At 37.5% G+C, this 15,788-nt stretch overlaps 1 protein-coding gene and 1 long non-coding RNA gene across 2 annotated transcripts; both read right to left on the bottom strand.

Moving 5' to 3' along the window:
- Positions 1 to 1,856: 1,856 nt before the first annotated feature.
- On the bottom strand, positions 1,857 to 4,381 carry LOC130989497 (uncharacterized). The gene is made up of 2 exons (XR_009090649.1): positions 4,206 to 4,381; positions 1,857 to 2,816 (listed from the first exon to the last, which is right to left on the bottom strand). It is a non-coding gene; the product is annotated as an uncharacterized LOC130989497 (long non-coding RNA).
- A 1,811-nt stretch (positions 4,382 to 6,192) lies between these two features.
- LOC130990893 (uncharacterized) lies at positions 6,193 to 6,615 on the bottom strand. The gene has a single exon (XM_057915121.1). It carries the CDS (start codon positions 6,613 to 6,615, stop codon positions 6,193 to 6,195), a length of 423 nt encoding a protein of 140 aa, XP_057771104.1.
- Between the last annotated feature and the right edge of the window lie 9,173 nt (positions 6,616 to 15,788).

Here is a 15,788-nt window from a genome sequence, read left to right as displayed (position 1 = left end):
ATGCATTAAGCAATGCCAATGTACACTAAAGGAGATCGATAGATGCATAACAATCATTATATGAATTTTTTTCATAATATTATAAACTTAGGCAATATGTTACTATTTATGTAATTGGTTGAGCTTTCATATATATATGATATGATTTATTTACAAATATATATATATATATATATATATATATATATGTATAGGGCGGGCTAAAATAAGTACACTTCTTAAAATATAAAAGAAGAATCATTTTCAGCCCTTAGATCATCAAGATCTACGGTTGATTCAACATCCTGTTGGATGAATTCATGGTCCTGAGTTCGAATCCCAAAAGTAGCAAAAATTTATTTTTCGCAATTCATACCTTTATACAACGAATTGATATGTGTTCAACATAAAATTCATACATTATTTCTAGTTGTTATTTTTTTTTTAAGAGGTGCTCTCACGATAGCCCTCCTATATGTGTGTGTGTGTGTGTGTGTGTGTGTGTGTGTGTGTGTGTATCACATACTTAATAAATTAGAATATTTTGTACAAGTAATTATTTTTAGTATGAAAAAAAAATTGTGTGAGATTGAGCCTATTGTAATCTCCAATGAAATCATGAATAAATTACGAAGAATTTGAGTTTACTAATTTTAATGTGTGTGAGATTGAACCTATCGTAGATCTTGATGAACTAACGGGTGAAAATAGTTTATATTTTATATTCTAAAAAAATTGTAAAAGTTAAAACTTAGAATATAAAATATAAACTATTTTCACCCGTTAGATCATCAAGATCTACGATAGGCTCAATCTCACACACATTAAAATTAGTAAACTCAAATAATTCGTAATTTATTCATAATTTCATTGGCTATTACAATAGGCTCAATCTCACACAATTTTTCTTTTCATACTAAAAAAAATTACTTGTACAAAATATTCTAATTTTATTAAGTATGTGATATACATATACATATATACAATCCTAAATTAGAATATATATTATATTACATTTTATGACTTTTTATATTTTTGGTTGTGTTTCGAATAATTACGATCTCATGGAAAATACTAAAATCAAGACGATGTTGAAAAATACACAATACTTGATAAATAATAATAATAATAATAATAATAATAATAATAATAATAATAATAATAATAATAATAATAATAATAATAATAATAATAATAATAATAATAATAATAATAATAATAATAATAATAATAATAATAATAATAATAATAATAATAATTGGGGGTGTTTAAATAAAAAAATGTTACAAACTTTTATAATCTTGATAAATAATGTTACAAACTTGATAAATAATAATAATAAAAATGTTACAATACTCATTAATGATTTATGTAAAGAAATTTAATTTAGATATATTATCCAACATAATAATAATAATAATAATAATAATAATAATAATAATAATAATAATAATAATAATATATAAATATTAAAATTTTTAAATTGAAATACTTTTTATAGTGATTGGGGGTGTTTAAATAAAAAAATGTTACAAAAACAAAAAAGTCAGATAAAACATAAAAACATATTAAAAAACAAGTTATTTATATATACCAAACTAATTATTTTCTTAAATAAAAAATGCTACGAATTATGAAATGTTTAATTTTTTATAAAAAAAATAAATAAATGAAATGTTCAATTTTACATAGCACCGAATTTTATGTATCCTATATATGTTCAATGTATTGATTTAAGTGCATATGTTCATGAACTTAATTTATGGCCTAGAAAATTGAAAAGATTCTGTCACACCCCAATTCTTAAAATAATAACTATAACTGGGGTACGACTAATCATTAAAATGAACAAGGAAAAAACCTTGTGAAATTCGAATAGAAGGGATAACAATCGGGCATCGTCCATGAAGAAAGACGGGTATCCAATTGACACAAATCAATCAACGAACATGACAAACGTCAGGATCACAAGTTTAGTTTCATGCTTCAGATAACCAACATTCCTTAATCAAAATACTTGAAAGTCAAAAGTCTAGGCTTAACAAAAGATATCGCTTAGAGTCATAACATAAAGGTCTTAAGTCAAGAAAACGAAAGACAGATAAAGGCTAGTACTACAGCGGAAGTCAAAACACGGAGTTGAACCCTAGCCTCAGCTCTCCCCGTCAACACCAGCCATCAACCTGAAAAATATTTGAAAATAATTTGGGCTAAGTACTAATGTACTTAGTGGGCTGCAGCTTTTAAAACATTTCACAATTTGTAAGAGCAGTTTATCCAATCATTCATGACATAACTTAGAAGGTTTTAAAGTAAAGGAACTTCTAAGTATGTTAAAGCATTTCATTTTATTAGCGCGCTGTTGTCACACTCTGTTTTGTTACTCGCTGTGATCCCGGACCTTTTAGCCACCGACGGATCCCTCATTCCCATGATACTTGCCCTGAGGACGTAACTCAGACAAGTTGAATTGACCTCGGGACGCTACCCAGGCAGGCCTTACATGATACATGCTCCGGAACACATCCAGCCGAGCACCCTTGTAACGCCTCTTGCATGAATTAGTGCCCGATGGAGATCAACCCACCGAAACAACTAACAAGTGTACACAATTCTCAAACAACGTGTTAGGTCATAAGAGAACCTCGATCGATCCATGAATTGCGAGCCTTAAACATAACAGAGCGCACAAAAATATTTATTGGATAAACAGTTTTCAATTCATGAAATATTTAGAGCTTAATAACTCAAGCATACATTTGAAAAATAAGCCCACCTGATCCTTAGTGTGGAAAAGAGGTGATCTTAGGCTGTGGCACCGTCCTGCGGACCAATTCCTACAAGACGAGTTCTTAACTCTTAGCACATATCATGGATAACGAAAACCGTTGTTTACTTAGGGTCTCTAGGTCAACCTATTCCCGGACATACAACGCATAATCGAAGTAGGGATTGTGCATTTTACATACATTAGCTTATCTTGATGCCTTATCTAGGTTAACTCACTCATTTACATGAAAAGTTTGCACAAAATATGTCCCAAACTCGTCATGCACATATACATAATATTTCATGAAACATCCTTTAAAACCAACTTTCAAACTTAGAAAATAATCCAACAACTTGAGCTCTTAAGGGGCTGTTTTGCAACAGACACCAAATCTGCCTCGGATCTCTAAATGAAGCTCCAAAGGACATTCTGGAAACTAGGCATTTTAAGGATCATTCTCCAATTTGAATCGAATGAAACGGAGTTCAAACGAGCAAGATATGCCCACTCAAAGATGGGTACTTAACAAGCAAAAATCTGGAAATTTCAGATTTCCAGATTAGAACCAAGTCAATGGGCCTTCTTTAAAAATTCATATCTCCCATTACAAAAGGCCACTGGGAACTACAAGGGTCAATCCAAAAACTAGGGAGAGAGTGTAACACTCTCCAGTTGAATTTACCCCAAGAAGATTCATGGTTTAGGAGATATTAACATCCAAAGTTCAGTGCACAAAAAGAGTTCAAGTTCGGCAGATTCAAAGTTTAAATCAGAAAAACCACTTTAGACTTCACCAAAACTTCTACAAATGAACAAATAAGTTTCTAACATGTCAATGAATATTCAGTAGAAAAAATGGGCTTGAGAATCAAAGATTTAGGTTGGCCTTTGCCACCTCAAAGTCGTAGGTTTGTAAAACCTACTGGATGGTACAAAGAATAAGAACTACATTTCAAGAATTTATACCGGTTGTTTTCCTTACTCAAAAATGGTGAGGCCGATACCAAAAGAAAGGTACAGGAGTCTAGAGAGACATATTCAAGTTTCAAAGGTTTTCACCGATTGAAACTTGACTTATGGCCTCCCAAAGATTGTTTACCAGAAATGCATTCCAGACAGGTAGTGACGTTCAAAAATTCATAAATAAACTATACGAGCTCCAAATATTCTGAAATTTTACCATAGTATAGAAAACATATTAAACACGATAAATAATTAATTTGGGAATTTTTGGGCACCGTTTGGATGACTGGAATCGCCTTGCAAAACACTGCCGGAGCAGTGTAGCTATGGCAGATTCGCAGCTTTACCACATGCACGGTTTTTCACCCAATAAACTCTACCAAAATAAACATCCAAAATCATAAAACATATCCTCACATAATATATCACACATATGTGTAAAAATCCATAGCCATAAAGCTTTTTCAGTTGAGAAAATCAAAGAAGAACTCACCCTCGAAGCACAACCTTCACTCTAACTTTACGCCGTAGTTTTTCCATGCTCTCCCTTGCTTTGATACTTCCCTTGGGGCTTCAAGGGCTTCTATGGAGTGTGATAATGGTGGGAGAAAAGTTGTGGAAGTGGGGGAAGGGAGGAGGGACGAAAATGGAGAGGGGTGGATGTGGAGTGAGGACTTTAGGCTTTCTAGAGAGAGTTAAAGAGTATGGAGGAAGTTGCATCAGCCAACTCTTGGCTTTAGGGAGAGGGGAGCAAGAAATTATGAGGTCTAAGGGGGTAGGGTGGCTGCCACCAATGCATGGGTGCATTGGTTGTGAGGCTCTTGCACTTCCCATGCATTTTGGTAGTCCCAATGCATGCAATGATCTCCCTTGTCCCCATTTGAATTTAAAAAGGTGGCTGATGTATTGAGGGGATTTTGGGGCTGAAATGGGTTGCATTTAACTATATAATATGGCCTAAAATAGGCCCAAGTCTTGTCCAATAATCGGCCCACCCTTCGGCCCATTCTACGGGTCCATTTTCGCTCAACCCGTCTTAAAATCAAACTCGTATTAAAATAATTATGCACTTTGCTTTTCATACTTTGAAATGAAAATAAATATACATATATACACATTTTTATTTAAATCAATATCACACGGAAAAATAAAATAATCATCTTCTTATTTACCGTCTTCCTTAAGAGAAAACCTAGGCATCAAGACTCATTAAATCATCGCTAGGATAATTATTCTTTTTAACCGGGAATTAGGGACCTATCATATCCTAATAATATCAATAGGATCATATGAAGCCTAGGATCAAAAATCCGGGGTATTACAACCTACCCTCCTTATAGAAATTTCGTCCTCGAAATTTGTACCTTGGTATGGCAATTCGGGGTACTGTTGGTTCATGTTAGACTCCAGCTCCCAAGTTGCCTCTTTTTGCCCATGGCGATTCCACATCACTTTCACCATTGGGAGCTCTTTGTTTCTAAGAACTTGTATCTTCCTATCAGTGATGCATACTGGTTTCTCTACATTACTAAGATCTGGCTCGAAGGTTAGATCATCATATGATATCAGGTGTTTGGGATCATACACATATTTCTTGAGCTGTGATACGTGGAACATATCGTGCACCCCTACTAGACTGGGAGGTAGTGCTAGCTTATAGGCGTTCTGACCTATCCTTTCCAGTATCTCAAACGGCCCGATGAAACGGGGTCGCAATTTTCCTCGCTTGCAGAAATGCACCATCCCTTTCATTGGTGATACTTTGAGGAAGACCTTGTCGCCTACTTCAAAGACTAATTCTCTTCTTCGTTTGTCTGCGTAGGACTTTTGTCTGTCTTGAACTTCTTTGATTCGCTTGGGAATTTGTGCCACGATATCTGTCATTTCTTGGACCATTACTGATCCTAACACCTTCTTCTCACCTACCTCGTCCCAATACAGTGGAGATCGACACTTACGTCCATACAATGCTTCGTATGGTGCCATCCCGATGGTGGTCTGATAACTGTTGTTGTAGGCGAATTCCACAAGTGGTAAGAGTTTCTCCCTTTGCTCCCCTTGATCGAGTGTAACTGTCCTAAGCATGTCTTCGAGCACTTGGATAGTTCGCTCAGATTGTCCATCAGTCTGGGGATGGTACGCTGTACTGAAATGAAGTTTAGTGCCTAAGGCGTTCTGGAGACCTGTCCAAAATCGCGACGTAAATCTTGGGTCTCGATCGGATATTATTGTACTGGGCACACCATGAAGGCGAACTATTTCTTTAACATATACCTTGGTGAGCCTTTCGAGGTACCAAGTCATCTGGACTGGTAAGAAGTGAGCTGACTTGGTTAGTCGGTCGACAATGACCCAAATTGCCGTGTTTCCTGATTTTGACCTGGGTAGCCCCACTATGAAATCCATTGTGATGTGCTCCCATTTCCATTCTGGGATTTCTAGCGGCTGTAGAGTCCCACATGGAAGCTGATGTAGGGCCTTCACTTGTTGGCACACCAGACACTTTGGACGTGGGAAGCTACATCGTTCTTCATACCTTCCCAACAAAAACTTTGCCTCAAATCTTGATACATTCTGGTGCTGCCGGGGTGAGCGGCATATGGTGTGGAGTGCGCTTCTGTGAGGATCTCCTCCTTGAGCATTGGGTCGTCGGGTACGCACAATCTTCCTTTGAAGGTCAGGGCGTTGTCCGCTTCTTCCCTAAATTCTTGGGGTCCTCCCGTTCTGCTAGCTAAACGTTTCTTTTCTAGGGCCTCACTCTGTTGCTGGGCAGAGATGACTCTTTCCCGGAGGTCTAGTCTCACAATCAATGCTGCTATGCATTCCTGGAGTGTTTCTGGAAGTACTACTACCTCAAGCTTAAGCTTCTCAAAGATTGTTATCTTTTTGCTGGACCCTACCATGGCTCCATGGTAGGTGATTTGCTCCCTGCCTAGTGGTGAGAAAATGATCTCCCAATCTTGATAGCTTATCGTTACCCTGTTCGCTCACAACCAATTCATTCTTAGGATGAGGTCGAAGTCGATCATAAAGAGTACCCTGGGACTAGCTAGGAACTTATGTCTTTCTAGGTTCAGTTCTAAATTCAAGCAAACTTCTCTTGTTCTTTATCTACCCTAGCAGGCGCAATGTCTAGTGCATCACACACAGCATTGGAAAAAAATGTGAGGCACCAGTATCAAACAAAGCTATAATTGACACGACGAAAATATTAATCGTACCAGCTAGGTTTCCCTGATCTCCTGCTGCTTGGTGTTGGTTAAGGGCATAGGCCCTCCAGGACCTTGGTTCTGTCGTTGTTGGTTTCCGGGATTTTGTTGTTGGGGTGCTCCTCCTCTTTTCTTTGGGCATGCTGAAGCAAAATGCTCAGGTTCCCCGCAGTAATAACAAACATTTGTTCCTTTCATGCATTCCCCTAAATGGGGTTTCCGACACTTTGGACAAGGTGGTGGAACTATAGCTTGCGGCTGTTGGTTCTGGTGCTGATTTTGATTTTGATTTGCCGCCCATGGTTTCTTTCCATTTCCATTCCCAGGGTTTCCACCAGTTCCCTCGTTCCATTTTCTTTTTTCTTTACCACTATCCTGAGATGGTACAATTCCAAATCGTTCGAGAGATTTTCCTTTCTCCTTTGGTAGCAGTGATTCAATGGTGAGGGCTCTGCTCAATGTTTGTGCATACGTAAGACCTCATTGGCTTGCTAAAGAAATCGCTATCTCATGGCGCAATCCATTTCTAAATTTTTCTGCACGCTTCTCATCAGTGTCCACCAGCGTCGGAGCATATCGTGATAGCTGGTTGAAGGCTCTATCGTACTCCGTAACTGTCCCAGTTTTCTGTTTCAGATTCCAGAACTCGTTCTGTTTCTTCTGTCTATAGCATCCTGGTATGTACTTCTCATACAACACAGTCTTAAAATCTTCCCAAGTGAAGTTTTCCCACTGTTCCTCAGTCATTGTGCGTCTCACTGATTCCCACCAGAAGTCGGCTTCGTCCACCAATTGGTAGGTTGCACAAGTTACTTTGTCTTCGTCATCGCAACGGATGTACTTAAAGATACGCTCTATGGCCCTAACCCATTTTTCGGCGTCTGTTGGATCGCCCAGCCCGTCAAACATTGGAGGTTTTTCCTTACGAAACTTCTCTTCAGCAGTACGATTTGGTGCTACTTGTTGGATTGGCTCTTCAGGGATGAATCCCCTGCCGCGTCCGCGACCACGACCACGTCCTCGTCCCCTACCGCGTCCTCTTGGTGCGTCTTCCATTCTGGTTTACGAACGATATTAACACAACAGTGAGACTAATTCTACATACATACATACCTAGATATATACAAGATATATCGCTTCTATGGTGTAACCATGTGAAAGACTAGTTCTATGTAGGAACAAATCTTAACTTAAGTGGAATAACTTAAGTGAAACCTTAACCTCATGACATTTCTTCTACGTTGTAACATATCTATGTAAAACGTTGCTATCTTATCATTCCTTACTTAAATCGATCAAGCGGAGCTTTAACGACTAACATTTCGAAAGTATCCTTGGGTAGTACTCAAACAGTTTGTAAGAGGACTCATCATTCGTATCGTACAGGCAGTGGACCTAAAACGATAACATAAAACTTTTCATTCATTTAATCATTCGTTTCTTCAGAAAACTTAAAACATTTGGACAGTAAGTGTTCCTTTCATGAAAACTCTTCTTAAGTCGGAAAGATTAAAAGAATCTAACTCGACCATAAATTCATTGATTCGTTAAGGGCTCGGGTAGTCCCAAACACGACATACATACATACATTGGTTATATGAGCCGGAGTCTCAAAATAACAATATGAAAGCGATAAGCAATCCATATAACATCATTAATTGAAAGCGCGCACTTCTTAAAAACTTTTAAAGTATTTAAAACACTTGAACTTTTAAATCATACCTTGGTTGCGGCAGTGTGACGGCGAGCTGAGGTTCAACAACTTTCTTAGAAGTCTAGAGGTACTATTCTAGACTCGACATTAGAAGCTTTCGGTTATCAGAGACATGAAAGAAAACTTATGCTCTGATACCATTCTGTCGCACCCCAATTCTTAAAATAATAACTATAACTGGGGTACGACTAATCATTAAAATGAACAAGGAAAAAACCTTGTGAAATTCGAATAGAAGGGATAACAATCGGGCATCGTCCATGAAGAAAGACGGGTATCCAATTGACACAAATCAATCAACGAACATGACAAACGTCAGGATCACAAGTTTAGTTTCATGCTTCAGATAACCAACATTCCTTAATCAAAATACTTGAAAGTCAAAAGTCTAGGCTTAACAAAAGATATCGCTTAGAGTCATAACATAAAGGTCTTAAGTCAAGAAAACGAAAGACAGATAAAGGCTAGTACTACAGCGGAAGTCAAAACACGGAGTTGAATCCTAGCCTCAGCTCTCCCCGTCAACACCAGCCATCAACCTGAAAAATATTTGAAAATAATTTGGGCTAAGTACTAATGTACTTAGTGGGCTGCAGCTTTTAAAACATTTCACAATTTGTAAGAGCAGTTTATCCAATCATTCATGACATAACTTAGAAGGTTTTAAAGTAAAGTAACTTCTAAGTATGTTAAAGCATTTCATTTTATTAGCGCGCTGTTGTCACACTCTGTTTTGTTACTCGCTGTGATCCCGGACCTTTTAGCCACCGACGGATCCCTCATTCCCATGATACTTGCCCTGAGGACGTAACTCAGACAAGTTGAATTGACCTCGGGACGCTACCCAGGCAGGCCTTACATGATACATGCTCCGGAACACATCCAGCCGAGCACCCTTGTAACGCCTCTTGCATGAATTAGTGCCCGATGGAGATCAACCCACCGAAACAACTAACAAGTGTACACAATTCTCAAACAACGTGTTAGGTCATAAGAGAACCTCGATCGATCCATGAATTGCGAGCCTTAAACATAACAGAGCGCACAAAAATATTTATTGGATAAACAGTTTTCAATTCATGAAATATTTAGAGCTTAATAACTCAAGCATACATTTGAAAAATAAGCCCACCTGATCCTTAGTGTGGAAAAGAGGTGATCTTAGGCTGTGGCACCGTCCTGCGGACCAATTCCTACAAGACGAGTTCTTAACTCTTAGCACATATCATGGATAACGAAAACCGTTGTTTACTTAGGGTCTCTAGGTCAACCTATTCCCGGACATACAACGCATAATCGAACTAGGGATTGTGCATTTTACATACATTAGCTTATCTTGATGCCTTATCTAGGTTAACTCACTCATTTACATGAAAAGTTTGCACAAAATATGTCCCAAACTCGTCATGCACATATACATAATATTTCATGAAACATCCTTTAAAACCAACTTTCAAACTTAGAAAATAATCCAACAACTTGAGCTCTTAAGGGGCTGTTTTGCAACAGACACCAAATCTGCCTCGGATCTCTAAATGAAGCTCCAAAGGACATTCTGGAAACTAGGCATTTTAAGGATCATTCTCCAATTTGAATCGAATGAAACGGAGTTCAAACGAGCAAGATATGCCCACTCAAAGATGGGTACTTAACAAGCAAAAATCTGGAAATTTCAGATTTCCAGATTAGAACCAAGTCAATGGGCCTTCTTTAAAAATTCATATCTCCCATTACAAAAGGCCACTGGGAACTACAAGGGTCAATCCAAAAACTAGGGAGAGAGTGTAACACTCTCCAGTTGAATTTACCCCAAGAAGATTCATGGTTTAGGAGATATTAACATCCAAAGTTCAGTGCACAAAAAGAGTTCAAGTTCGGCAGATTCAAAGTTTAAATCAGAAAAACCACTTTAGACTTCACCAAAAATTCTACAAATGAACAAATAAGTTTCTAACATGTCAATGAATATTCAGTAGAAAAAATGGGCTTGAGAATCAAAGATTTAGGTTGGCCTTTGCCACCTCAAAGTCGTAGGTTTGTAAAACCTACTGGATGGTACAAAGAATAAGAACTACATTTCAAGAATTTATACCGGTTGTTTTCCTTACTCAAAAATGGTGAGGCCGATACCAAAAGAAAGGTACAGGAGTCTAGAGAGACATATTCAAGTTTCAAAGGTTTTCACCGATTGAAACTTGACTTATGGCCTCCCAAAGATTGTTTACCAGAAATGCATTCCAGACAGGTAGTGACGTTCAAAAATTCATAAATAAACTATACGAGCTCCAAATATTCTGACATAATATATCACACATATGTGTAAAAATCCATAGCCATAAAGCTTTTTCAGTTGAGAAAATCAAAGAAGAACTCACCCTCGAAGCACAACCTTCACTCTAACTTTACGCCGTAGTTTTTCCATGCTCTCCCTTGCTTTGATACTTCCCTTGGGGCTTCAAGGGCTTCTATGGAGTGTGATAATGGTGGGAGAAAAGTTGTGGAAGTGGGGGAAGGGAGGAGGGACGAAAATGGAGAGGGGTGGATGTGGAGTGAGGACTTTAGGCTTTCTAGAGAGAGTTAAAGAGTATGGAGGAAGTTGCATCAGCCAACTCTTGGCTTTAGGGAGAGGGGAGCAAGAAATTATGAGGTCTAAGGGGGTAGGGTGGCTGCCACCAATGCATGGGTGCATTGGTTGTGAGGCTCTTGCACTTCCCATGCATTTTGGTAGTCCCAATGCATGCAATGATCTCCCTTGTCCCCATTTGAATTTAAAAAGGTGGCTGATGTATTGAGGGGATTTTGGGGCTGAAATGGGTTGCATTTAACTATATAATATGGCCTAAAATAGGCCCAAGTCTTGTCCAATAATCGGCCCACCCTTCGGCCCATTCTACGGGTCCATTTTCGCTCAACCCGTCTTAAAATCAAACTCGTATTAAAATAATTATGCACTTTGCTTTTCATACTTTGAAATGAAAATAAATATACATATATACACATTTTTATTTAAATCAATATCACACGGAAAAATAAAATAATCATCTTCTTATTTACCGTCTTCCTTAAGAGAAAACCTAGGCATCAAGACTCATTAAATCATCGCTAGGATAATTATTCTTTTTAACCGGGAATTAGGGACCTATCATATCCTAATAATATCAATAGGATCATATGAAACCTAGGATCGAAAATCCGGGGTATTACAACATTCAATTTATATTCACAATATATTAAATTTAATATTTTAAAATAATAAACTTTTATAAGGGACATTTAAGGTAAACACATTTTGAGTCATTTTTTTTGGACTTTTATACCCCTAGTGATCCGGATCAAATTGATCCGTCAAGATTTATCCTTATATATATATATTATATAGATTTGGTCATTTCAATTTCATCGCTATTAGTTAGGTATAGTTGGCCATTTATACATATCTAGTATGAGATTTAGGTCAGTTACCCCTTTAAAAGGCTTTGTAAGGGAACAAAATAAAAATAAATTAATTAATTAATAAACAATAGTCACGCTCGTTGAATTGCAAAAAAGACAAATTTTTTTTATAAATTGGACTCTTGTGACATTATTATTATTATTATTATTATTAGGTGTCACACGTAAGCATTATGACAAGATTCAAGAATTGCGGGCAGATTTGTGGCATATAAAAGTAGACCAAGTTAATGGAGTTGTGTGAAAAGCATTTGAAAAATATCAGATCAATTGAAAAGGAAATAAGATCAATAAATTGGGAGTTGTTTTAATCAAAACTCAAAAATAAAAACTCAAAATTTCTGACGTCGGTGAGAAATATAATCGAGGGTCAACTATTGCGCAATATCTTTCTATTGCTTTTGCGAATAACTTCCACATGCATGTGCCAACGAAAATTGGCTCTTTTTTTTTTTTGAAATAAAAAATGAAAATCTATTAAATTTTGCCTATTGGAGTTCATGAGAATGGTATGATTTTGCAATTTTGAAATACTTAAAAGCATTAGTAGATAAATTCGTTGGGATTTCTAACTTCACTTGATACGTGACAATATTATTTTCATAATTGTCACTATTACCATGAATTCAAGCTTACAAAATTTATATTGCAGTCAATTATTTACCTGACAAAATTTCTAGAAAACAATGAATGTGACCAATTTCTGTTGGATCTTATTATTAGACTAGTCTATACTATAACAATTAGCAACCTTGCAAACTAGAGTACAATAAAGTTTATAAGAATTTTTGATAGATTTTATCTATGAATTAGAATCACATTAATGGTAAAGCAATTTTGGTAATAAAATCACGAACTAGCAAGTTCGAGATTGTAAATTTAACGTGATTTATGAAGTGTGGTGAATTAAATCACCACATATTTAATTTTTCTAATTTAGTCCCGCCGATTGCCAGATTATTGAGTTGAGTATTATATACTTAATGTTCATGTTACGACGTTGCTTGCGATAAAATTTTTGAATATTGAAAATTCAGGTGCAGACACAGGATACAGTCCCTTTATAATTTGAAGAAAATTTTAATTGAAATTGTATGAAACAATGTCATTTAGGCTTCACAAAAACGACATTGTCTTTACTAATTCACGTAAACTCCAATTCAGCATTTTGAAGAAAAAAAAATTGAGATCGAAGAACGAAATTGCAAAAATTAAAAAAATGACGATTTAATTCGCCGCACTTTAAAATTACGTTAAAACTACAAGTCTCGAATTAATTCATCATTTTATTTGCCAATACCTGTAAAATAAACTGTTAGGTCCGGGGGGTCTCGAATAGGTGTATGGGGGGGGAATACACCTATAGGCTATTTTTATGACTATCTACAAACCTCAATCAGAGGGATCTCAGTCAGAGATAGAAACGAAACTTTACACGCAAACAAGACACCTGTTTAACCGAAATAAGTGTTGACCAACAGGGTTGACGACTGATACTGAAAGCTCTTCAGTAAAGAGTTATCAGTTAAGTCACTGGAACTTAACTGATCCACGTAAGGGCTTCAGTCGTGTTTGCAAAGATGAAGATGATATCTCTCTTCCTTACTATCAGAGGATAGTGAGTCAGATTGATATCATACGCAGCGGAAATTAAACTTAGTTTCGAATAGCCTCGGTGGAGCAGATAGTTGGATTAAGGTTTCTCTTTTCAGTTAGTCAGCATTCAGTTTTATCAATTGAAATAACACAGTTATGAATGTAAAACTGAAAGCTGTAAATAACACAGAGACTTTTACGTGGTTCGGAAAAACTCTTTCCTACATCCACGGCTGGTTGATCAGACCAACAATCCACTCCGCAAGTGCTTCCCTGGTGCACTGTAAACCGTGAACTGAAGATAAACTCTCTCTTCAGCACCTACACACCTCGCGTAGGGTTTCCCTACCTACACACCTCGCGCAGGATTTCAGCACCTACACAGCTCGCGCAGGATTTCCTTGCTAAGCACACCTCGTGCTCAGACTTCCCTATCAGAGTTCAGAACACCTTCTGAAACTCCAAGTCACTCAAACACTCTTATGGGGGAGAGGTTTAAACGAGTGCCAACTATACTTACAAAGAACGAGTTCTTTGAAGCAAGTTTGACCTTTGGCTTCTGGGTACACAGAATATATGCCTAGGGTCTAAGAGAATGTATGTAATCAGCAGTGACTGATTTTGGCTTTGGAATTCTCTTCTTCGATTCAAGCTTTGGGCGATTTAAGCTTTAGGCTGAGTAGTTATTTCGGCAGAGCTTCAGCTTATGTCGTTGAATCGGTGAAGATTGAAGTGATCCTCGAGCGCTATTTGTAGGAGAACTCTTGAATAGATCCGTTGGCGTAAATCGTCCTCAAGATTTCTTCCGTTGGAGAGCAATTCAAATTTGGGCTGAGGCTTCAATCTTCGAGGTTCCTTGTCTGTGTGGAAACGGCTCTCTTTGATGGACAGGAGATGTGACATCTCTGAAAAGTAACCACCAGATAGGAATGACCTCTGCAGAGATAAGATATTGAGATATCTCTGCATTTAATGCGGCTGTACTTGAGCGTACGTGGCTTCCTCTGAACGTTGGAAGATCAGTCCTAGGAGGAATGTTCAACTGATACTTGACTTTAGTATCAGTCCATGGCGCGCATTAAATAATCAGTCTTCAACTGATACTTCAGTTGGTAACTGCAGTCTTCAGTCTTCAGTCTTCAGTCTTCGTTCTTCAGTCTTCAGTCTTCAGTCTTTGACACCGCAACTAAACTAGAAACGAACTCTAACACTTGAGTTCAAAAACGATTCTAGTCTATTACATTTAAGTCCTATGAATTTTGGTATCATCAAAACAAGGGTTAGGATATTCCACAAGGTTCCCAACAATTTCCCCCTTTTTGATGATGCCAAAACCACACAGCAGTTCTAGACAGCAAAAAGACTGAGCTCACAGTACAAGTTCTAGACAAGGGGTGAAAGTTGTTCCCCCTTAACAACAGAACCTAAATAACTTGTACTCAGAGCAAGAACGAAAACAGTTCTAAACACAGAACAGCAAGAAGACAGAAAAATAACCATAAATCAGAGCCTGGACAAAGAGTCATTGTCTTCAGGGTGAGATCAATAAGAAGTTCATTTCATTAAACGGACTGATAAGCCATCAGTCTAGGTACAGAGCAAGACTTACATTGGAGTAAAAAGTAAAACAAAAACATCATGGATAAACCATGGACTCCAGCAGTCTGCTTGGCTGCGCCTTGAACTTCTTGATCTTCATCTTCTGTCTTCGTGTCTTCAATGTTCCTAAGCTTGTTCCACTCTCACTTGTTTTCCGTTGAATTGAGGTCTCTTCCTCTTGGCGTATCTTCCTCATGATCATCGGATGAAGGATGAACATGTTGCTTAACCTTACTTAGGTCCATTAGAATGTTCTTCTTTCCCCCTTTTTGGCAACATCAAAAAGAAGGACGAACCTAAGAAGGAAGCGAAGACCATGCGAAGGTAAGTTCGCAGGAGGAAGATATTGGGGTCATGGGGGGTGAAGAAGGCGAAGGCTTAGAAGGAGGTTAGGAAGAAGAAACAGATGACGAGGAAAAAGAAGAGAAGCAGAGGTTTTGAGAGATGAGGGGTTGTCAAAACAGAAGAGATTGTGAGGGTCTCCTTGTTGACATAGCGCCGGTTG

Source organism: Salvia miltiorrhiza, chromosome 6 (genome assembly GCF_028751815.1).
Source record: "Salvia miltiorrhiza cultivar Shanhuang (shh) chromosome 6, IMPLAD_Smil_shh, whole genome shotgun sequence".
Taxonomy (NCBI): domain Eukaryota; kingdom Viridiplantae; phylum Streptophyta; class Magnoliopsida; order Lamiales; family Lamiaceae; genus Salvia; species Salvia miltiorrhiza.
The sequence above is the reverse complement of the archived record's forward strand: the minus strand, read 5'-3'. Positions and strand labels throughout refer to the sequence as shown.